The sequence below is a fragment of the Mercurialis annua genome, linkage group LG6 (assembly GCF_937616625.2).
Source record: "Mercurialis annua linkage group LG6, ddMerAnnu1.2, whole genome shotgun sequence".
Lineage (NCBI taxonomy): Eukaryota > Viridiplantae > Streptophyta > Magnoliopsida > Malpighiales > Euphorbiaceae > Mercurialis > Mercurialis annua.
This window is the reverse complement of record NC_065575.1, coordinates 41,335,568-41,358,139: the sequence shown is the minus strand read 5'-3', so window position 1 is coordinate 41,358,139 and position 22,572 is coordinate 41,335,568. Positions and strand designations below refer to the sequence as shown.

At 33.8% G+C, this 22,572-nt stretch overlaps 7 protein-coding genes across 10 annotated transcripts; 3 read left to right on the top strand and 4 right to left on the bottom strand.

The window, feature by feature from the left end:
- Nucleotides 1-225: 225 nt before the first annotated feature.
- On the bottom strand, nt 226-1,813 carry LOC126653734 (uncharacterized). Its single transcript, XM_050347667.2, has one exon. It carries the CDS (start codon nt 1,658-1,660, stop codon nt 392-394), a length of 1,269 nt encoding a protein of 422 aa, XP_050203624.1. The 5' UTR covers nt 1,661-1,813; the 3' UTR covers nt 226-391.
- A 990-nt stretch (nt 1,814-2,803) lies between these two features.
- LOC126688186 (60S ribosomal protein L6-1-like) lies at nt 2,804-4,658 on the top strand. Its single transcript, XM_050382795.2, has 4 exons — nt 2,804-3,144; nt 3,354-3,460; nt 4,025-4,206; nt 4,295-4,658. Exons 1-4 carry the CDS (start codon nt 2,894-2,896, stop codon nt 4,448-4,450), a joined length of 696 nt encoding a protein of 231 aa, XP_050238752.1. The 5' UTR covers nt 2,804-2,893; the 3' UTR covers nt 4,451-4,658.
- A 1,978-nt stretch (nt 4,659-6,636) lies between these two features.
- On the bottom strand, nt 6,637-8,224 carry LOC126686216 (probable galacturonosyltransferase-like 4). Its single transcript, XM_050380263.2, has one exon. The coding sequence runs from the start codon at nt 8,107-8,109 to the stop codon at nt 7,069-7,071; it is 1,041 nt and encodes a 346-aa protein (XP_050236220.1). The 5' UTR covers nt 8,110-8,224; the 3' UTR covers nt 6,637-7,068.
- Nucleotides 8,225-10,311: 2,087 nt separating this feature from the next.
- Nucleotides 10,312-13,229, top strand: LOC126685671 (exosome complex component RRP4 homolog). The gene is made up of 7 exons (XM_050379586.2): nt 10,312-10,586; nt 10,670-10,771; nt 11,043-11,088; nt 11,254-11,343; nt 11,857-11,922; nt 12,035-12,103; nt 12,564-13,229. Exons 1-7 carry the CDS (start codon nt 10,426-10,428, stop codon nt 12,999-13,001), a joined length of 972 nt encoding a protein of 323 aa, XP_050235543.1. The 5' UTR covers nt 10,312-10,425; the 3' UTR covers nt 13,002-13,229.
- Nucleotides 13,230-13,682: 453 nt separating this feature from the next.
- Nucleotides 13,683-15,801, bottom strand: LOC126686086 (auxin-binding protein T85). Of its 2 annotated transcripts, none has more exons than XM_050380114.2 (5): nt 15,630-15,801; nt 15,382-15,525; nt 15,086-15,289; nt 14,703-14,770; nt 13,683-13,979 (listed from the first exon to the last, which is right to left on the bottom strand). In XM_050380114.2, exons 2-5 carry the CDS (start codon nt 15,511-15,513, stop codon nt 13,868-13,870), a joined length of 516 nt encoding a protein of 171 aa, XP_050236071.1. In that variant the 5' UTR covers nt 15,514-15,525; nt 15,630-15,801; the 3' UTR covers nt 13,683-13,867. The 2 variants fall into 2 exon arrangements, with proteins under 2 accessions (XP_050236071.1, XP_050236070.1); XM_050380113.1 differs by having other exon boundaries at nt 15,382-15,488; nt 15,630-15,798.
- Nucleotides 15,802-17,561: 1,760 nt separating this feature from the next.
- On the top strand, nt 17,562-20,564 carry LOC126686769 (transcription termination factor MTERF4, chloroplastic). Of its 3 annotated transcripts, none has more exons than XR_007643995.2 (3): nt 17,562-17,694; nt 17,971-19,653; nt 20,267-20,564. XR_007643995.2 is itself a non-coding variant. In XM_050380997.2 (2 exons), exon 2 carries the CDS (start codon nt 17,992-17,994, stop codon nt 19,564-19,566), a length of 1,575 nt encoding a protein of 524 aa, XP_050236954.1. In that variant the 5' UTR covers nt 17,562-17,694; nt 17,971-17,991; the 3' UTR covers nt 19,567-19,798. The 3 variants fall into 3 exon arrangements, 1 of the variants encoding a protein (XP_050236954.1); XR_007643994.2 differs by lacking the exon at nt 20,267-20,564 and adding an exon at nt 19,998-20,240; XM_050380997.2 differs by lacking the exon at nt 20,267-20,564 and having other exon boundaries at nt 17,971-19,798.
- A 146-nt stretch (nt 20,565-20,710) lies between these two features.
- Nucleotides 20,711-22,191, bottom strand: LOC126686770 (protein RESISTANCE TO PHYTOPHTHORA 1, chloroplastic). Its single transcript, XM_050380999.2, has 4 exons — nt 21,831-22,191; nt 21,544-21,754; nt 21,224-21,393; nt 20,711-21,129 (listed from the first exon to the last, which is right to left on the bottom strand). Exons 1-4 carry the CDS (start codon nt 22,065-22,067, stop codon nt 21,103-21,105), a joined length of 645 nt encoding a protein of 214 aa, XP_050236956.1. The 5' UTR covers nt 22,068-22,191; the 3' UTR covers nt 20,711-21,102.
- Nucleotides 22,192-22,572: the final 381 nt, after the last annotated feature.

Sequence of the window (22,572 nt, the reverse complement as noted above, 5' to 3'; positions counted from 1 at the left end):
CCAAACTATGCACAGACGACAAGTTTTCATGTAAAAGAACTAGTGTTTATATGCATTTTTGGCTAAAAAGCCTCTCGATGAAACAAATTAAAGTTCAATAACTAAATTAAAACGAACTAATGTACTCATCGAATTGCAAATCGGTGATACTTTAGGTACCCTGGAATTAATTATCCTATACTATAAACATGAAATGGACTGAAGAAATCTTCATAGAGAACAAAATAATAAAATGATGTGTTATTTTAAACACATTGGCATCAAGTTCAAGTGACACAATCATAGACAATATTTGCAATTATAGGTACACAAGAAATGGGAAAAAGATAAAAACTTTCTCCAAGAACTTACATATGCAATTAAATTTATAATCAAGAACTTAACAACAGCTTCAAGCTTTAACAGGCTCATCATCATCATCATCTTCTTCAGTACCCCAACTCAAATCTTCATCTTCTTCTGCAGCACTCAACCGCTTCCGCAAATCAGCCTTGTTTGGACTTTCTGTAGAGCCGACTTTCTTCTCATCGATGCTGCTCAGATCTTCAATCTCATCCCACCCAAGATCTTCCTCCTCCTGGATTGATGGATGGCTTGATATAACAGAAACATCACTATCTTTCGACGATTCTCCAGTATCCGCCTTCTCCTCCGATGCCGCTTTCTCATCGAATTTCGATGCACCCTCATCCTTTTCTTCACTCTTCTCTAAATCCTGCATTTCCTCCTTATTCGCTTCATCCTCCTTAACATCCACAGTTTGTTCAGATTCTAAGTCACGGGTCTTATTAATCTCACCACTCTTTACAATCTCATCATCTTTCGGACTCAAACCCTCGTTTTTCCTCAAACTAATCGGCTCCTCCTCATCATCTTCATCATCATCAACATCCCAACTCAAATCCTCCTCTTCCGCTGAAATGGCACGCTTAACAAGAGTAGCTCTCATATCCTCAGCTTGCTTAAGCTTAAAAACCTTATAACAATACCTAGACCAGAAATTCTCCTCATCTACAATATTAGGCACAATTCTTTTATACACACTCTCAATAACTCCATTCTGTTCAATCAAACTCTGAAACTCTCCCCTTTTCTCCTCAAGAACAAACCCTAATTTCCATTGATTATAATCATCTAAATCCTCAGGGTCATCACAATACGTACTCAAATCATCTTGAATCAGCCTTAATTGAGCATCAAAACGACTATAGGGTTTCGAATTTAAACCTGACTGACTAAAATTACTTCTAGAATTAATATGATCGGACGAATCCGATTCGTGATCATCAGAAGCTAAAATTACGTCTTTACCTTGAGAAATAATCTGGGAAGTACTTTTAATAACGGAGGTGCCGATTTCATCAATGGCGTGACTCACTGTCTCGAGAGATCCGTGAGCGGTTTCGATCTCTTTCTTTAGACCCGACCCGAATTCTTTGAGATCGCGACGGTAGATTTCGATTACGGATTCCGATTTGGTTGTTAATGTTTTCATTAAGCCGCCGAAGCTCCATCCGGAAGTGGCGGCATCGTCGTCGTCGTCGGAATCTTGATTAGGTTGTTGATGTTTGGGAGGGGATGTGGGGTCGGATGGGTCGGTGGATTCGGGTTTCGGAGGAGAATCGGGTTCGTCTGAAAATACTGATTTGAAGAAATTCATTTTTGGAGAGAAGAAACTAGAGCGAATCAATTTTAATTATTTTGAGAAGAAATGTTGGTGATGCTGTATTGCGTACACTAGTGGGCTGTTACCGTCAAAGTGTCTAACCAGAAGAAGGTGACATGTCAATTTCTGGATCCAGATTCATCCTTTTCAAAAGAAATATAAGGCACTATTTAGATTGAAAAAAAATCACGGATTTTGCAAAATTATAGTTTACTACAATTTATTGATGATAAAAAAAGTAACTTTTCTAAAATTTAAATTCTTGTATATTTTATCAATTATCGTCAAATTTTTCAAGTTTTATAATCATGTCCAATTTTAATTTTTTATATATATAATTATGAGAAATATTTAAAATTTTATAAACTAAAAAAATAATTTAAGAATAAAATAAAATTATTAATATTATAATTCTATTCATTTGATCTAAAATATTATAATTAAAGAGCTTAAACTTTGTAATTTATTTTATAAAAGTAAATCAAATAACATTTTATTTTATTTGCAGAATCTTCTATAATCTATATTATATCACTAGATTATTAGTATTTTTTTGACAATAATTTAGTTGTACATATACTAACTAAGATTATTTTTTCTAATATCAATATACACCGTAACACATTGGAGTGTGGCTGTTTGCATTTTTTTATCTACAGATATGTATTAATATATTAAAATTAATAGATAATTTTAATTTAACAGATTATGAACCGGAACTAATGGTTTATAGCTCAAGAAATTTGAAACCGGCTTGAAATCGGCATCCTTACAATTCCGAGCCAGTTTTACACGGTTCTAAATTTTACCGGTTGCTGACCAGATTTGCTCGTTTTTAGATGTTTTTTAATAATTATATGTAAAAATTACAATGTATGTTTTTTGATTTTTTTAATTATAAAATAATTTCTATTTGTAAAAATGCACTTTCTGAAAACAAAAATCAACTAAAAATTTACCAAATAATATACAAAATTGTATTTTTATATTAAAAAAAAACAGTAAAAAGAGAGTATGTTAACAAGTATTTAACAAAACGAGATAGTTCTGTAAAAAGCTCAAACTATAGGCCTAACCAACACAAAAGCCCAATGTAAGTAAAGCCTATTACCCAATCTCTTCAAATTTAGGGTTTTCAAGGGTTCATTTTCACTACCCACTGCAACTCCATATCTTCTCCGAGACGCCCGAGAGAGACAGAGAGAGGAGCAGCATCCACAGTTAGCAATGGCGCCAAAAACTGCAAGAGTGAGCCGGAACCCAAATCTAGTACGTGGAATTGGGAAGTATTCCAGGTCTCAGATGTACCACAAGAGAGGTTTATGGGCTATCAAAGCTAAAAACGGCGGCGTCTTCCCTAAGCACGACCCTAAACCCAAACCCGCTTCCCCCGCCGAGAAACCCCCCAAGTTCTACCCGGCCGATGATATTAAGAAGCCTCTCATTAACAAGCGCAAACCCAAACCCACCAAACTCAGGTCTGTGTCTTACTTGGTCCTTTCTTTTAGCATTTTTTATGAATATATGTTTAATTTAGGTTGAGATTGAGATTTATTATTCCTTTTTAAAAGCTGTATGTAGCTAGCTTAGAAAATATGTATATTGGGTTAATTATTATTATTATTATCGAATGCCATGTATTTATTAAGTATTATAAATGATGAATTGGATGTTTATGTGGGTGTAGGGCTAGCATTACTCCAGGTACTGTGTTGATTATTCTTGCTGGACGGTTCAAGGGCAAGAGAGTTGTGTTCTTGAAGCAGCTTTCCTCCGGATTGCTTTTGGTCACTGGTCAGTATGATTTTTAGATATTTATTTTGTTCTTTAAGGTATCCTGTCTGAACTGTAATGCTTAGGAAATAATCATATACGGGCATTGTCTGTCGATGCGTTTAAGTGGATTTCTATCAGCCTAATTGCTGAAAATAAGCTTAGTTTTATTTTTCCTCTTTCATATGCTTTTGGCCTTGTGGGCAATACGATTGCCCTGCTATTTAGCATTCTTGTTCTCCTTGTTTCTGATACTAATTTTCATGCCTAGTGTTATGAACTTATGGTCCCATGCTTTTTTTTTTTTTGCTACCATGGAATTATTTTTATAAAATAATATCTCAATGTTTCATTAAAGCAAATTATACTATAAAACTGTCCAAACAGTATTGGTTTGTATCAACATTTTTGTATTTGGTTTATTTTATATAAGATGTTGTAAATCCACAAACCAAACCAAATCAATTATCAGATTTGTTGTTTTTATATATTTGGTTGCATTAGTTTGAATTGATTGGTTTGATTTTTTTTACTGCCGAATTCTCATTTGCCTCGTTAATAATATTATGCTGCTATCTGCTGCAGGACCATTTAAGATTAATGGTGTCCCTCTAAGAAGAGTGAACCAGTCATATGTTATTGGAACTTCCACCAAGGTTGACATTTCCGGTGTTAATGCTGATAAATTTGATGACAAATACTTCGCCAAACAAGCTGAGAAGAAGAAAAAGAAGGGAGAGGGCGAGTTCTTTGATTCAAACAAAGAGGTTGGTTTGCTTGTTTCTGCCATTCTTTTAGCTGTCATATTCTATTGTGTTTAAGGTTGAATAACAGGTTGTCTTAAATACATTTCAGGAAAAGAATGTGCTCCCCCAAGAGAAGAAAGATGATCAGAAAACCTTGGATGCATCATTGATTAAATCAATTGAGGCTGTTCCAGAATTGAAGGTTTATTTAGCTGCCAGATTTTCACTCAAGGCAGGAATGAAGCCTCATGAGCTTGTCTTCTAGAGAAAACAAGTATTAGGACCGCGTACCTCTTTTCTTTTTATGGATTTTTTTGAGCCTTGTTTAAGCAGTTGTATTGTTTCATTTTTGGCAATATATGAACCTCCTATATTGTGATACATTGAGCAGATAGTTTTCTTAAAATCTTGTTTGACTCATCTGTTTGAGTTGGTTGACAGAGTAGTAATTGATGATCAGTTTTGTTATTGTATGCAGTATATCCTTCCATATCGTATATTACTCTCAATAGAATGCCCTGTCTGGTGAAGCTGGTCGTATTTAGCATTCTCTTGTTTGGTAAACTTTTGCTATGGATCAAATGTCCCGCTATTGATTTTCTTGGTTATATGCATCTTTCATAGCTACTATGCTATTTCTGTACTGATACGCGATTGTTACGGTGTGAGACTACCATGAGGTCCATCATGTGTTCATGAGATTAAGCTATCCTGGTGAACATAAAATTATTTCACATATTTATTGTGCCATGTCATTGTACAACAATTCATTTTTTGACAATGACATGTTTCCTTCATGAATCATGCTGTCAGTGAATTTGGGAATATGAGAAACCTCTCATTTTGAAGCAAAGCAGAATAGAGACTAGTATAGTATGTCTCTAAGATTCTCCATATCTGCTTTTGCTTTCTACCATAGAATAAAGGGTAAGAACTAAGCACTTATTAGCCTTGGAGCTAAGCGGAAAAAGAATTGTTCCATCAAAATAACATTTTTTCTTCTTTTTCTTATCTCATTCCTCAAGGATAGAATAACATATCCGTTTCAAATAACCATTCCCTCAGCCCCTTTCTTAGCTTTTCATCCATTATCTTGCAGTTTTTGTGATTTTGTGATGCAGAATAAGGATGAGCAGCTCCATCCTCTCGGCGTTTGCCGGAGGTTCTTCAACTTTATAAGCAGGCTCGTTTCTCCTTTGATGCATTCAGCCCCTCCAGTCTCCACACAAATTCCAGTGACGAATGGAGTAGTCTCTACCGAGTCTAGTACTGGAGAAAAAATGAAGGAAAAAATGTCGAAAGACTCCGAGACTCTGGGGTCGGAAATTGAAATTCATTTCAAACAAACTGAAGAGGAAGATTTGAAATATTGGACTCCTATAGACAAGCTTGGTTCTTCAGTCTATGTTGATCATCATCATCCAAATCAGTTTAAGGAAAAGAAGAGCAAAGTCATTGAGCTGCCGCATACTACCAAAGACAAGGCTAAGGCGAATAAGAGCAGATCAATTGGCGAGGCATCCCGGAATCAGGAGCTCCCTCGAGCTGATCCGACAAGTCGGGGTAAAGGTTTTCGAGAAACCCCGCAAGTGGCTCAAGGAGAAAGTGCACAAAAGATTATTAACAGTACAAAGAAGGAAGGGAAGAAGATAGCAAGTGAAGAAATCAGTGTAGCAACACAAGCCAAGGGGCCTAAAATGAGGAAGGGAGAAAATATTTTAAGTGCCAATATTAATGAAAAATCTGATGCATTCCTCAGAAGCAGAAAAGAAGCTATGAGAAGAAATCTTGGCTTAGCACCTGATGAAGAATAATCTTGGTCAATTCTGTTCACATTTTCTTTGATTAAATGACACTATTAAACATGATATTTCCTAATTCATCAGCCTGAAATTAAACATATTCATATTTCAAAAACATCTAGTGAACTATATTATGCCTTTTTTGTACCGTCGAGATTGAAGCAAAAAAAATATGTATTAAATGATTGTTTTGATTTACTATAGTTTTTTTAGCTTGGTGGAAACAAACTCCTTTCCCTAAGGATTCTTTCGATACGAAGTAACTAGAAAGATTACATAATTTAGCAATCTTAATTATATTTTCTTCTCACATATAGATCGAAGGTTAATAAACTTTCCAAATACCCCTCTTAACCCTCTATCCAAACATGTTGTACCAGCTTAAGAGTAATCATGTATATCAACATATTGTAATTGTTGATCACTAGGTGTTTTTATTTATACATGTTTCAATTATCTTGGTAAAAACTACTTAACTATGCAATATATACATCAGTAGCACCTACGTACACTGTATATACCTATATCATGCGATCTTATTAAGTATTATTGAACAATTTTTGTGTTTTATCTTTTGAGGACAAAAAAAAAACAAAAGAAATGTTACTAAAGTTCCAAAAAAAGCTTAAAATAATAACAAAATGGATGATTACCGAAACTGGGATTAGAAATAAATAATAAATAAATGATTGATTAATTAGTAGAATGGTTGATTAGAGGGACATATAAACCTACTATTTAACAGTAATTAACCTGACTACATAGAAGTTAAGAAATTAAGAATAAATCTTGGAATAAAATTTGTTAAGCAGTGAGTGAGCATTTGTCATTTTCTCCTTCTCATTCTGTTCATATTTCTACAGAAGGGAGACACTGGAAATGATTCAAAAATAATTTTTTTTTCGTTTTCTTCTCCGTTTAATTTGGTTAATTAATTAATTTTTTTCCCTTACCTATTAATTGATCATCATCTCCTAATCTACTCAGTCCCTTCTCTTCTCCAACCATTCTTCTTCCTTTTTCTGCAAGTAATCTCCATTAATCTTCTTCTTCTTCTTCCTTGTTCTGCAAGTAATCTCCATTAACCTTCCAGAAAATGCATGGACGAACGATAAAGATCATAAGGAGCCCAAAGCCGGTCCACAGAACACGGTTTTCTTGAATCAAGCCGTAACCACGGTTTACCTTTGCCACTCCAATGAAGCAAACTAATCGGACCCGGATGCAAATTCCTACATTTTCCTTCAATATTATCACCCCCTAATCCATGTTGGTTCCATCTATGATCAACGGCTTTTATATCTCCGGCCAAAACCAGTAAAAACGGCGGCAATGACCCGAGTTCGTAAATCCTCCGTTGTTTTTGCACCACCATCCAATCCTCCACCTTCTGTGTATACCCTCCTTGTCTCCATTTATCCACGTCCACCACCATCACTCCGGTGTTAAAATAACACGGTTTTTTGCCGTCAAATGTTCTTCCCCATTCAAGATTTGACCAGAAAATGTCCGTAAAATATTTCGTAAAATTTGCATGGCAATATTCCGGCGCTGCTAATACTTTTTCTTGTAAATCAACTTCCCATAGCTTTAAAATATCATCAACAACTACAAGATCGGAGTCTAGGTATATTACGCGTCGGACATCTAACGGAAGTATATCAGCTAGGTAAATTCTTGCGTAATTTAATGGCTGGTCGAGAGCCTGACGTATTGATTTCGAAATCTTGCCGCGAACTCGGCTTGAGTCGAATCGGTAAATCTTGAAGTTTAGATAAGGGAACGTTGATTTAATGCTGGAAAAAACGTCCGGTTCGAAACGTACCCAAAGGAAATGAAACTCGACGTTTTCAGGACAAGTTGAATGTTGAAGAATTGATAAAACAGCCGCCATTGTTCCTCTTAAGTAATTGGCGTCAAGCGTCATTGTTATATGTATTCTCTCTGCATTACACAAGTCGCCGTTCCGGAAAGCTGAAGCTTCCCGGAAAATGGGGACGTCGGAGGAAGGTTTTCGGATGAGGCCGAGGCGAATACCACCGGATAAGGAGGAGGAGGTGACGGCGGAGGAGAGAGACAGGAGGCCTAGGAGGATATGAAGAGTGGTGCAACAAGAGGCCATCCTGTCTTTAAAAATGGAGATTAGGGTTATGAAATGGAGATTAGGGGAAGATTAAGGAAGAAGAGCAGTGGCTGCCATGTTGCTATAGGCTGGTTTAGGACAAAATGATTAAAAACTAATGATTGATAGAGAAATTGAGGTTGGTGAGAACGTGAGGAACAGAACATTCTTCGGAGAAAATAATATTTAGGTGTTTTTTCTAAATCTTGTAATAGTATTTAGTAATGCCAAGCTAACTTATCATATAGATTCTTGGAAAATTTCTTTTAGGGTTTATAGCCTCCATGATACCAAATCTTTCTCTAATGTGTTGATTTGGTACCTTACTTTTAAATTGTATTGTTATACCCTTTATTTTATTTTTACCGCAAGCGATAACACCTTTTGAAATTTATACCAGTTAATTCTGATTTGCTAATCAGAGTGAGAATATTTCCCGTATATTAGGTAGATTTGCAAATTAAAAACAAATAGATATAGATATGAGAAAAGATTTTGTATTATTTAGACTTTCACGAATCTGATGTGATATAAAAATAAAATAAAACAAATGGTGGTAAGAAAATTCAAATCGAAAATATAAGGTATCAAATTGGTACATATGTAAAAGCTTTGACAGCAACCATGATATTAAACAATTCTTTGATTTTCTTGTTAACTTACCAGTTAGGATATGAAACTTATATTCATTTCTGTATACTCTCCATATTTTCTGCCTATATTAATGGCAAAAAATAAAAGAAATATATAACTTAAGTAAAAGAAGTCATTTATTCTAATAAAAGGGTAAAATAAGTCATTTGAGATATTATTATTTTTCCTTTTTAGGTGAATATTATGGTTAGATTTTAGACTTTCAGTCTAGTTCTTTGTTCAATTTCTAAATATAGATTATGAAAAAAATGTCCAATATTATTTTCCTTTTTCATCAGTTTGGTGAAAAAGGCATGGAATTGGAATATGGGTTTTAACTGCTACAAACTGAATCAATGAACAACGTGTAATTAGGTATGTAACAAATATTTGTTGGTCTAGTTTTGCAATTTGGTGAATGGAAAATGTCAATGGCAAGCTTAAAAAACCTTTTGTTATGGTTATCGATGATGTAAACTTGTAATGACTAATAGTACTCTCATCTTTTTTATTACTTATATTCACCATAATAAAAATAAAATGAAAAGTAAAAATTATCTTTCTAAAGATATTGTGATTCGAATTAGAACACGACTGGTGCAAAAAAATCCTCAAGGCATTATAAACCAATTACATCATGCCCTGCAATGAAATTAAAAACGAACAAAGGATCAACGCGCCCCCTGAACTTGTAACACGGGGTCAGCTAATCCAATTTATACTTTTTTGAGCAACTAACCCCAAAACTCTTCACTTTTGGGTCAAATAACTCCATAATTTATAAAAAATATGATAATCATATGATAATGTAATATTATGATAATCATATGATAATATTATCCATCAGTATCATCAGATTATCATATAATAATCTGTTACATACAATACTGATAATGACATTTTATGATAATCATATGATAATATGATAATATTATCCATCAGTATCATCAGATTATCATATAATAATCTGTTACATACAATACTGATAATGACATGATAATAAGACGTCATTGATAATTACATGCTAAGATGAACCTGTGATAATCATATGATAAAGTGATACATTGATAATCATATGATAACGTGATACTGTGATTTTTTATTTAATCCATACAATTTTTAAATGTACTATTAATATAATAAAATATTTATGTAGTAGTATATTTTTTAAATTATGAAATATTTATTAATACTGAAATAAATGAAAAAAAATGTTTTATTTATTGGTAATTTATAATAGCAAATTTGTTAATTTAAAGTATGAAGATTTAAAAAATACCTTATTCAAACAAGTTTGAAACAAGTAAACAAAATAAAAGTTTGAAAAAAAAAGACGTCAAGAGAGAGAGAGAAAAGAATGTGTCAGAAAATGCCTATTATATAGGTAGAGCAAAGTCTAATAAGTTAGACATAGAAAGTAAAAACATCAAAGTAGCCAAATTATGGAGTATTTTTATTAATTTTTCCGTGTTGAGGTAATTATTCAAATTATTTTCTTTTTTTAGGTAAATACATAAATTTTTTTTTAAAAAATCCTTGGAATCCCACTGTGCCCAACAACATGTATGAGAAACTAAATGAAGGCCCAAGTAAGGGCCCATCTGATGTTTCATTCTCTTCCACAGGAGTAGCAAAGCGAGCATTAGGGTTTAGGGTTTTTCACCATTTCTGCACACAGAAGCAATGAGAGAAATAAAGCTATCACTGACTCCATCGCAAAAAATTAGACTACAGAGAGCTCTTCAACAACTCGAATCGTTTTATTCGAATAAGTCTTATTCCGATGCTTCCGTCACCGTCGCCGATACAATCCCGATCAGCCTCGAAGACGGCAACATTCTCAAGTATTTTTCTCCTTTTTAGTACTATTTTCTGCTTGTTTATTTCTTTTTCGTATTCCGAGTAACTTGTTTTGTTTAAATTGAAGGGGACATGGAACTTCGGAGCGCGACGGTGAAGTGGTGGCGACAATTTGTGGAGTTGTTGAGCGAGTTAATATGCTAGTTTATGTACGCTCTTTACGCGCCAGGTATTGATCGTGTGCTTTTTTAGGTGTTTTGTTTAAGCGCCGTTTTTGTATGTTAATTGAATTGTGTTAATTAGTTGTTAAATTAGACCATTTGGGGCATGATTTCATACATTTTGTATTTTTTGTTTTTTTACAATATTCAGTTTTTAAGCAACATTGAGTTTTCCAAACACATGAGCTTAGAAGTATTGAATTGAACTCGTTTTTTTAGAATTTTTGAAGTATGCTTTAATTAGTAAGGGTTATGATTGTGCTGTTTTTTTTGTTGTAGGTACAAACCTGAGATTGGAGATATTATCGTGGGGCGAGTTATTGAGGTAATTTAAGTGCTTTTCTGTTCACTCTTACTGGATTATAACTCTGATTTGGTTATGAGTCATGACCTGTCTTGTTTGCTCAATTGTCGACTATTATCACTTTAAAACTAATACTTTTATCATAAAAAACTTTAATCTTCAGTCTTATATTTCATTATTCTTCAGGTTGCACAAAAACGTTGGAAATTGGAAATAAACTACAATCAAGATGCTGTTTTAATGCTTTCTTCGATGAATTTGCCTGATGGTATTCAGGTATTATATTATTTCTTTCAGCACATCTCTTCATTGAACCCAAATTAGTGGTTCTGCTTTCGTATTATGATATGTGGAGTCATTGGCTCTTCCCAAAATAAAAGCTTCCGGCTTTTTTCCTTATTAGAGAGGAAAGAACTTTTATAAACATAATCCCTTTTGAACTTGAATCATCAAGGCTTCCAATGGTTGTAAGGTGTAACAACTTACTTTTTGAAACCTTAACGATCAACCATTGGAAGCTGTTCCTAGAAAGAAAGATGCAATCTTATATGATTCAACAGTTTTTTTTTGCATGAAGTGATTATTATTGATGTCAGTCTTAAGATTATAGCTCTTAGACGTTGCAAATGGCTCTTCTATATCAACTCTTTCTAATTGTAAAAGTGTATCTGTCTACTCAGAACATGAGTAGTTGAAGTAGAAAAACATGTGTGATATCTGTTTGTGTTGAGTATTTGGTTGCTTTCTATCTTGATTAATCATGTTTAGCCATTATAATTTAATTGCTAGAGGCGGCGAACTGCACTGGATGAACTCAACATGCGTAATGTTTTTGAGGAGAAAGATGTTGTTTGTGTAAGTCCATGATCATTTGTTCTTACTTTATGTTGTCTTGTTGACAATGTATTGTGGAGGAATGTTTGCAGATATCATATGCATAAATATTGGGTGTGTATTTCCTTTTCAGGCTGAAGTTCGTAATTTTCAGCATGATGGCGGTTTACAACTGCAAGCGAGAAGTCAGAAGTATGGGAAGGTTTGAGATATACTTGTGAACCTCCTTTTACATTATTTTCTTGAAATTTTTAAACATTTCTTAGGAGCACTGTAATGTTTGCATCCCGAAGCTGATAAACAGTTTTAACTCTTCCCAAGTAAATAACGGCGATGTACTTCAAAAACTCATGACAAGCCAAACACAAATAATTTTTTTTAAAAAAATAAAAACAATGAGAAAATGAGAGATAACCGCAACCTTAGTTGATCATAGAATAGGATATCTAGCAGAGTTTTATAGAAGTTTTGGAGCGCTCTTTGTTTGAAGAAACAGCTAACATGTGTTACAACAGTGTAATAAAAAGAAAGTGATGTAGACACATTTTTATGTTCTCAAACTGTTGTACAAATGTTACTCGGTCTATTAATCTGAACTCATAATTTACACATTGTAAACTACCCACGTCTCATTACCTAAGCTTGCTATTAACATGTGGCAGCTGGAGAAGGGTCAATTGCTGACAGTCTCTCCTTATCTGGTAAAAAGACAAAAGCAGCATTTCCATTATCTGGAGCAATATAATGTTGACTTGATAGTTGGATGTAACGGATTTATATGGGTAGGAGAACATGTCGATATCAGAGACATTATGATCGAGGACCAAGTAAACAATACCGAACACCAAAATATTGAATCGAGTAAGGCATCTGAAGACGTGCCAATTGAGACAAGACGGAACATATGCTGCATTGCTAATGCTGTCCGTGTATTGTCAACTTTAGGCTTCTGCTTGACATTGGATGTGATTTTGGAGACGATCAACTTGAGTAGCGCAAAGAATATTGGCATAGATGAAATGCTTGGGTCAGAGTTTCATGTTTTGGTAGCAGAGAAAGAGGCTGAACGTCGGAGTTCATCAGTAAAAAAGAAAAGATAATGGCGATCTCTCTGAACCTAAAGAGTATAAATCTGATCTCCAATTTTGAACCAAAGAGTTTTAGAAGTATTGTAATTTTTATAACGAAAGTTGTCATGTATAAGCAGTAGGTTGGAAAGTAAAATTCTAGTCCGATTGGCAAATACTGGAGTTAAATGTTACTAAATTATTGACTTTTTATAAAATGGTTATTAGCATTTCAGTTGTTATACTTACAGCTGAAGGTTATTTTTTCGTGTTAGACTAATAATTAAATAAGAAATATCAAATTATAATATGGTTAACTACATAATTTCTTGTCTTCTACATAGATAAAAATTGATCTAAAATATTTGAATAACCTTCTTATTGCATATGGCTGTATTACTTAAATATAATAAATAAGATTTTAATATCTGTTCTGTTAAAAATCTTTGTAGCCGCAAAAATATTTTTTGAATCAAAAGTAGGAGATTATATCAATCATCAACATGTATTACATCATTAAGAACAAGAGGCTTAATAGCATCAGGGGCCTCAAATCCAATAACCACATCAGGATATGAAAACTTGTATAACAAAACTAATTGAGACCATACAAATAATCTCTCGTTGTTGAATGGTACAAGACGCAAACATCATGCCCGACCAATCACCAAAATCATCAATATGGGGATTAATAAAAGTAGAAGCAATACCATATATTACCAAGTGCCTTTTCATTACTAAAGAACTTCAAGAACTTATATGTACATGTTCTCCCAAGTAATGTTAGCGTACAAGTCAAAAAATCTCTTATTCCCCTCTCGGGTGAGATAAATTCTAAACTGTTGGAGCTTGTTTCAACAGAAATTGGAACAGCTGATATGCACAACAATACAACGTGGTTAGAGCTCATCTTTTACAGGTGCTTGAACTTGGAGGCACTGCTCATCCCAGTAGTACGGGAACTTCAATTTTGCAGCAACATGGGGCATGGACCAATCATCATACATGAACCTGGAAACGAAAAAGAAAACCGCACTTAATGATAAAGCATCTGTTTCTCAAATCTATATTGCATTAAGGAAAGAGGAGTGCATGATGATTCCACATTCGAAGACTCGAGATGGGTTAGTGGTAACTGGCTTCCCATTACATTACAAGTGGCTATAAAGAAAACAGAACATCCAAAATGGGTATTAACATAAATGAATGGATTGGGATTCCCTCATGTTTAAATGAACATGATGGGTCATGTTCACTAAATCTACACCATTCATTACAAAATGAATGGTGTAGATCAAAAAAGTCAAAATTTTGTTAAATTAATCTACAACATTCATTGTAAAATGAATGGTAATGAATGGTGTAGATTAGGGAACATGACCCATCATGTTCATTTGAACATGAGGGAATCCCAATCCATTTAGAACAATATATCTACATACAAAAGTTTAAACTTATAGTTGAACTTCAGTTAAAAGATGAACTTCCTTCTCAATGGATGTATCGATATATTAAGATCTGATGGTTTCCTTCAAAGTGATGATTTCTACTTGCAACACTGGCAAGCATCACCGGTACATGTCTTATTATATTATCCAATATTTGCAAGGCAGTCGAAGGTTTAACCAATGCACTAGTATCGAGATTGCAGAATCTAGTAAGACATTCATTTTGACAATAGAATAAAAGAGAAGAATAAATGCTCTAAAAGTAAACAAAAGAGATAATACTTACAATTTGACTGGTGGACGAGATATTATAGCAAGTATCTGCAGATCCTCGTGTTCATTTGTGTTCCATACCTAGAAAAAATGACAAGAAAATAAAATTAAGCATGTTGATTTCTCTAGGAGATAAAATCGACAACTTCACGCTTCAAGGATCCATTTTCCAGAGCTACATACAGATTTTAACTGGCAGTAATAAAATTACAACTGACCACTTAAACTAGCAGCAATCAGCCAAGCTAGAAGCGCATTACAAATTAACACAGATAACAGTCACACAGATAAAATCTTATATATTTAAGAAATAAACATAACGAATGAGTTGAAAAATGGTAAAAACATTACTGATTGCAACAACCAAATGAAAATCAGCAAAAAAAAATTAGCAACCTGGTGAACATCATTAACAGGGATATTAAACGTGCTATTCTGAAAAATCAAATGCTCTTGTGGTTTTCCCGGAGACTTCTCGTGCGAACTCGAGGCAATATAGAGAGTGCCACTTCCTTTTAGAACAACAAAAACTTCTTCACATGAGTGTCTATGAATAGGCGTCCGTGAGGCTGGTGAAAAAGTTTGAAGCCACACCTCCACCTTAATAAACCATAACAAACAAATATAATTGTAATGAATTCAATCAAACAAGTGAAAAATAGATTGTAAATAAATTTGATACATATGTAAACCTCTTTCAAGCCGTGTAAGACAGAACCAGCAACAGTAATGTGAGATAAACCGCCTCTTCCATAACTATCCTGAGGAAGTTCACTGATGTTCCTCACAAGTGGAAGACCTAGTTTTATATGCATTGGAAACATTAATTTGAAACCCTAAAACAGAACAGGATCACGAATTGGATTTTGTTGGCTGCGGAAAATGAGAAAAATTCGTTGTAAATTAAGTACGAAGTGAAGAGTGTAATGGTAGTGCTAACCTTTGATGGAGCATTGGGAAGCTTTAATGGCGGTGACTCTGGAGAAAACCATCAGAAATTGTAAACTCAATAGCAATTTCCACTTTTTTTCCATTTTTTTTTTCTTTTCTTTCTCGATTCTTCTTCTTGATTCGGTGATTTCTATTTTCAAATTCCAGTTTCAGTTCAGCTTCTGTTTCGTTAATAGCAGCGGTCTAAACGGGCCGAGCTTGAGTACATGCACATTTGAGCTCCAGCTCGAGAATAAACGGGCCTTCAAGTTCGAGAATAATATATATGATACCTGCATGAAAAAAATTTACAGAACAATTATAATAACGAGATGATAATAATCTGCTACATACGATACTAATAATGGCATGCTAACAAGATGACAATACAATATGATACATTGATGATTATATGATAAAATGAAACTGTATAATCATATGATAATTTAATACTGTGATAATCATATTATAATATGATACTGTGATTTTGTCTAATATTATCCAGTCGTATCATCACATTATCTTATAATAATATGCTACATATGATATTGATAATAACATGATAATAAGACGCTGATGCAATATGATACACTGGTAATTACATGCTAAGGTGAAACTGTAATAATTATATGATAAGGTGATACAGTGATAATCATATGATAATGATACTGTGATTTTGTGCTATACTATCCAACAGTATCATCATATTATCTTATAATGATTTGCTACATACGATACTGATAATGACACTATAATAAGATGAAAAATGAAAATAAAATGAAAAATGGAAATAAAATAAATTCTTAACATTCATTTAATTTTTGATAACTTTTCTTTAAAATCTAGTATTTGTAGAAAATGAAAATAAAATAAATTCTTAACATTCATGAGATACATAAAAAAAAGACAATAAAGAAAATGAAAAAAATAGTAAATAGAAGAAACTGATTGAAAATAGAAATAAAATGAGAGAGAGAGAGAGAGTAGGTAGACTGCTAGTTAATGTGAGAGTAAAATTCTAAATATTTTGTCACGAAGAGTACAAAAATAAATAAATAAATTTCTTAAGGTATTTTCAATATCTTTTCCGCACTGAGGTATTATTTCCTATAATTTTTTTTGGTAAATACCTAATAATCTCTAAAAATAATTACTAAAACAATAAGCATATTTAATATGTTTTAATTTTTTTAATTATAAAATATACTCCCTCCGTCCCACAAAGATAGACCGTTTGGACAAATACGGAAATTAAGAAAAAAGTAGTTAGATTAATTAAAATTAGTTTATTTATGTACTTTTCTATTTTTAGCCTTTAATAATTTTTTAAATAAATAAATAATATATTGATGACTAATTTTTGTATTGGTGTATTTTACATTGGTATTAAAAATGATATTTATTCCATATTGGAACATGGAGCAATTAATTAAGTTAAAGATAATAATGTACATTTATTAGGGGTAAGTAAGATTTTTGGGTTTAAAATTATTAACCAAAAATAGAAGATGGCCTATAATTTGGGACGCCCAAAATAGAAAGGTGGCCTATCTTTATGGGACAGAGAGAGTATTATTTTACCGGTTAAAATGATATATATCTAGATTTAAAAATAAAAAAGGTGATTTTTTTTTAGGAAAAAGGTAAATTTTTATTTATACTTATAAGAGGTTCATTAAGTTTGTTTAGATTTACGAGGTTCACGAGTTTTAGTAATTGATATTTGAGCTTAATCCCAATTTAGATTCAACTTATATTTTTTGAGCCGCTTTCGAGTTTTTTGAGTCAAGTTAGAGTAATTCACGAGTAGCCCAACTTGTTTATATAGGCTTGCTTCTTTGATTTGGGCTTCATAATGAGCTTGGGCTCTACGTATTTATCCTGGAAATAGCCTTTGGGACTCTTCTTTTGGGCCCAATTTTGAAAGTAAGTGTTAACGCTGGTGATAATATTGAATTAGATTACGAAGATGAAGAAGCCATTGATGCTGACCCAGAAAAACCTTACCCTTCTTCTCTGTGGACTGTGAAGCCAAAAGCGTATCTCATTTCCAACAAAATTGGCGTGCAGTGCAGGTGAATTCCTTACCCTTTCTTCGAACTGATAGAGTGACAAATTGTGTTCTTCTTTTAGTTTATTGAGTAAGTAAAGAGTAAAATAATAGTAAAGAAAAAAAAAAAATTTCCTTTAAAGCTTAAACAAATGAAGTTTTGGAACCGATTGCTCACCTAAACTTGTATATATTCGTTTAAAGCTGGGATCAATATTTGCAATACCATTTGATTGTGCTTCATTATTGTTTGTCCAATGAATTAAGCTTAGCGACCAATTTGGTACTTTACTTTGGTTAGGAAGGACCATAGGAGCATATAATGAAGATTGGAAGCTATGCTGGAATTACCCGACCTGCTTTTTTACTTGTACATCCAGATTTACCCATTCTTATATACGGTAAGCCACAGTTGAAACCTATGGTGCCTCTTGGAATTTCCGGGCACTATGCGAGGAGGATGGGATTGATTACGAAGATTGGATGTTCGGTTGCTGAAAGAACATTCACATCCACTTCTAGAGATTCATCTAAGCCCAAAACGAGGGATGTTCGTGGGGGTCGGAAGCAAGGAGGTTCGTCACCCCGGTATATGAGTCCCACTTTACGAGATATGAAGAATGAGAAGATAGCGAATCGCGCCAGGGTTTATGAGTTTCTAAGGAGTATTGGCATTGTCCCTGATGAGCTTGATGGTTTGGAACTGCCTGTCACGGCTGAGGTTATGAGAGAACGTGTCGATTTTCTCCACCACTTGGGTCTTACAGTTGAAGACATTAATAACTATCCTCTTGTTCTTGGCTGCAGTGTGAAAAAGAACATGGTTCCTGTTCTTGACTATCTGGGCAAATTGGGTGTTAGGAAATCATCTTTCAGTGAGTTTATTCGAAGATACCCGCAAGTTCTTCACGCTAGCGTTGTTGTAGATATTGCTCCAGTGGTCAAGTACCTTCAAGGGATGGATATCAAGCCAAATGACATTCCTGTGGTCCTTGAGAAATACCCAGAAGTATTGGGGTTCAAACTTGAAGGGACCATGAGCACGGCGGTCGCTTATTTGGTTGGAATTGGGGTGGCAAGGAGAGAAATTGGGATTATGCTAACTAAATATCCAGAGATTCTGGGTATGCGAGTAGGACGGGTTGTCAAGCCTTTTGTTGAGTATCTCGAAAGTTTGGGCATCCCGAGATTAGCTGTAGCTAGACTTATAGAGAAGCGGCCACACATTCTTGGGTTTGGATTACAGGACAGAGTCATACCAAATATCGAATGTCTTCTGAACTGCAATGTAAGAAGAGCATCACTTCCTTCTGTTGTAGCACAATATCCTGAGATTATAGGAATTGACCTAGAGCCAAAGCTTATTAGCCAACAGAGTTTGCTTCATTCAATTATTGAGTTGGGTTCTGAGGAGTTTAGCAGAGTTTTTGAAAAGATGCCGCAGATTGTTAGTCTTGGTAAAACAGCTATTGTGAAGCATGTGGACTTCTTGAAGGATTGTGGGTTTTCCTTGCAACAAGTGAGGGAGATTGTTCAGGGATGTCCTCAGGTGCTTGCTCTGAACATTGACATTATGAAACTTAGCTTTGATTACTTCAAAATGGAGATGGGAAGACCTTTGGATGATTTGGTTACATTTCCAGCGTTCTTTACATATGGTCTTGAGTCTACTATAAAGCCGAGACATAAAATGATTGCAAAGAAGGGGTTGAAATGTTCACTTTCATGGCTTCTTAATTGTTCTGATGAGAAGTTTGAGCAAAGAATGGATTATGAGACCATTGACATGGAGGAAATGGAAATGCCATCATTTGACATGAATACTCTCATGGAACCAAGGAGCGATGATGAGTCTGATTCTGACTATGAAGATTACAGTGAAGATGAGGAAGTATAGTCGCTGAGTCGGGTTTAGCTGCCGTTTGCTGTGGAGAATCTTGGCTTTGTGAAGATGGATTTTCATGTAGAGTAGGTTTAATCAGAGGTAAGCATTTTCTTTTTGAAGCAATTTACTGCATCACAATTTACAGCATTTGAGTATTTATTCTTGTGTATGTTCATGTATAATGAATTAGATTCTGATGCTTACAAATTCTTTCAGTTCTATATAGTTAGCTTTTACCGCCAAATTCTTTCAGTTGTATATAGTTAACTTTTACCGCCAATACTTTTCTTTGATCTCGCAAGTAAGATTAGTAGTTATTTGTGTTGCAGAGCGTGCCGGATAGTTCATTGACCTAGTAACTTTTAGAGGTGAATTGATAGTAATAGTAAATCGTCGCATTTTGATTACTATTCATAGTAACATTTGGTATTTGAATCATGTAGATGATAAAAAAAAGGATAGAGAATGGGTACAAGAACATGATGGGCAGCGGCAAGCAATTAAATGTAATTAGCTAAGCATGTTAGGCTCTTTTGAGGATCCCCAATGCTGTTTATCATAACTCGATAAAAATTAAAATTGTACTTGAGCTTATGTAAATTGGAAAAATATTATTTGTATGAAAGATGTATAGCACCGTGTAAAATATTTGATTTTTCAATATTGTATGTTACTTAAATGCTTTATCCGTATTGCTATTGATTATTAACAGGACTGGTGAAACTTGGTAAATCAATATTGAGACATGCTCTGCTTCAGGTGGCCACCTAATTATTCAGTTTTTGTAAGAACATTTGAACCGGTCCTTCCTGCTAGACTCATTTCCGCTCCTTTTCGAATTCGGTGTAAAATTGTACCTTTCCTAGTCTAAGAGGAACAATATCCTAGGTGATTGAGCTTGGCCTTTATAGAAGACCTCTTTATTTATAAGGGTCTTACTTTTCAAACTTGTAGTTGTAACCAAACTAATCAATAGATAAGAATGCTTGCAGAATTTTGTTGCATGCTCATATCTTGCCCTTTCTGTTTATGGCACTCCTTGATCTTTATGTAACATCTCATTTTCTTTCTTTCATTTGTTTTTCTGTTGTTTTTGGTATTTCCTGATGTCAAATAAAGCCAATGGCTGAGAAATAATACAAGAAAATCAAGAAGATGTAAATAACAACACTTTCTATTGCCTGGAAAAACACAGGCCTTGCTTACAGCAGCAAAATCAGTATTTTGTTTTTCAAATTACAGTAAACCTAATACTCTGTGAGTCTGTGTACATCTTATCCATCCCAGTATATTAACTTCCACTGCGTCCGAGACTGCAAGACATTATGTAGCACAGTCGGTTGAAATGTAGCACGAAAATAAAATACTGAAATAATAATTCTTTACAAGAATAAGTTATCGGTATAGAGTTTCGGAATTTTAAAAGTTTTTCCTGAAATGGAAATAAAATGCCGAAATGTAGTATTTGAGAAGCTTCCGTGCAACATATATAGATTATTACCATCGCAGTTCTATCACTTAGAGAAGCAGAAGTAGTGATATTGATTTCTACTCTGTTTTCTGTAGCCATCCCATCTGAACAAACATTTACATTTCAAATGTTATCAAACCATGAAAATAGGTAAAAAATTAATTAAATATGAAACTTCAACTAACTTGCACTGCATACCTTCCATGCATACATTGCAAAGAATGCTACAGTATCTGCAGACCATACAACCGCAAAGGACTTCAAAAAGAATGGAATTGTAACATTTAGCAGAGGAACGAGAAGAAACAGATAGTTAAGCGCCTCTTTCTCATTCTTGGAGCAGTCTCTAGCTCGCAACGATGGAATTGCTGCAGATAAGCACACGAGTAATGCTTACTAACAATATTTTTTTAAAAAAATATAAAATTTCGAGTTTCAAAAGTATTTTTGTCTGAAAATGAAACACATAAGAGTCGACAAGTTTCTGTGGAATGGAGAATAAAATCTAACGTACTTACTGAACATCCAGATTGACCACATCCCCATTAATCTCCATAAATCAGGCTCATTTGATGGAAAAATGAGATTGAAAGAAAGAGCCCCGCCTACCAACATTGAGACATAGCCCTGAACCTCGAAAACTGTGTACAACGTCGACCCTGGTACTGCAGGATTTCTGGAAGCTGTAGAAGCCCTCGGCGCAAAAGTTGCTGCAGTTTTTTGAACAGCCTGTTCATGCAATTCAAGAAAAAATTAATCATTATAAGAATTAGAAATATGGACTCGTTCCAATCTCCGAACCAACCTTTTTGAGGTCTTTTTCGATGTCAAGTGCAGGGGCAGTAATTGGTTCTACTGGTTTTAGTTCTTGTTGTGATGATTCGTCTGTTATCTGTGTATCTACTTCATTTGCATTGGCTCTTATTTTGATAGATAAATTTGAGTTTTTGCATGAACTGTGTCTGTATCCGAAGATTGTGTTTGTTAATGCTAATTTTGAAATGCCATGATTACAAAAAGAGGATGAGATTAGTGAGTTCATGGTTTTACTAGAGAAGATGAACCAGTCTGAGCGAGAAGATTGTCTGCTGTTTTCAGATAATGAATGTATGGCTAAGTTGAATAACCAAATACCCTGTCGTTTTGTGGAATTACTTCCAATTGAATGGATTCAATTTACGATAGGCTTCTGGCAAAAAAAAAAAATTTACGATAGGCTGGGCTTATTCTGGACTGATCATAGTAAATATTATTTTAAAATATGTAAATTAATTCAAATTATATTTTTTTAGACAAATAATTCTAATTATATTTATCATTTGTTTGGTTCATTTTTAAACAATTTATTCAACTCATTTGAGATAAGTTTAACTAATTTATGAATTTAAAATTACTACATACTTATAAGTAAATTAAATTTATTTTTATTATTTATATATTATTTTTATCCGATTTCAATTAAACACACTCATAATCTCTTTAAAAAATCAATTAAAAAATAGTACAATACAATATCAAGTAAAAAAATTAGATTTTAAATAAAACAA

What these genes read in the sequence shown, in the direction of transcription:
- LOC126686086 (XM_050380113.1), bottom strand. Translation starts at nt 15,723, where the DNA reads ATGGAAAAAAAGTGGAAATTGCTATTGAGTTTACAATTTCTGATGGTT. An exon ending in TTCCCAATGCTCCATCAAAG is followed by an intron (nt 15,489 to 15,629) that starts GTTAGCACTACC and finishes ATATAAAACTAG; the next exon opens with GTCTTCCACTTGTGAGGAAC. An exon ending in TCTCGTCCACCAGTCAAATT is followed by an intron (nt 13,980 to 14,702) that starts GTAAGTATTATC and finishes TTTCGTTTCCAG; the next exon opens with GTTCATGTATGATGATTGGT.
- LOC126686770 (XM_050380999.2), bottom strand. Translation starts at nt 22,067, where the DNA reads ATGAACTCACTAATCTCATCCTCTTTTTGTAATCATGGCATTTCAAAA. An exon ending in GTGGTCAATCTGGATGTTCA is followed by an intron (nt 21,394 to 21,543) that starts GTAAGTACGTTA and finishes GCTTATCTGCAG; the next exon opens with CAATTCCATCGTTGCGAGCT. An exon ending in TTGCAATGTATGCATGGAAG is followed by an intron (nt 21,130 to 21,223) that starts GTATGCAGTGCA and finishes ATGTTTGTTCAG; the next exon opens with ATGGGATGGCTACAGAAAAC.
- LOC126653734 (XM_050347667.2), bottom strand. Translation starts at nt 1,660, where the DNA reads ATGAATTTCTTCAAATCAGTATTTTCAGACGAACCCGATTCTCCTCCG.
- LOC126686216 (XM_050380263.2), bottom strand. Translation starts at nt 8,109, where the DNA reads ATGGCCTCTTGTTGCACCACTCTTCATATCCTCCTAGGCCTCCTGTCT.
- LOC126685671 (XM_050379586.2), top strand. Translation starts at nt 10,426, where the DNA reads ATGAGAGAAATAAAGCTATCACTGACTCCATCGCAAAAAATTAGACTA. An exon ending in GAAGACGGCAACATTCTCAA is followed by an intron (nt 10,587 to 10,669) that starts GTATTTTTCTCC and finishes TTTAAATTGAAG; the next exon opens with GGGACATGGAACTTCGGAGC. An exon ending in AGGAGAAAGATGTTGTTTGT is followed by an intron (nt 11,923 to 12,034) that starts GTAAGTCCATGA and finishes TTTCCTTTTCAG; the next exon opens with GCTGAAGTTCGTAATTTTCA.
- LOC126686769 (XM_050380997.2), top strand. Translation starts at nt 17,992, where the DNA reads ATGAAGATTGGAAGCTATGCTGGAATTACCCGACCTGCTTTTTTACTT.
- LOC126688186 (XM_050382795.2), top strand. Translation starts at nt 2,894, where the DNA reads ATGGCGCCAAAAACTGCAAGAGTGAGCCGGAACCCAAATCTAGTACGT. An exon ending in CGGATTGCTTTTGGTCACTG is followed by an intron (nt 3,461 to 4,024) that starts GTCAGTATGATT and finishes TATCTGCTGCAG; the next exon opens with GACCATTTAAGATTAATGGT. An exon ending in TCTTTGATTCAAACAAAGAG is followed by an intron (nt 4,207 to 4,294) that starts GTTGGTTTGCTT and finishes AATACATTTCAG; the next exon opens with GAAAAGAATGTGCTCCCCCA.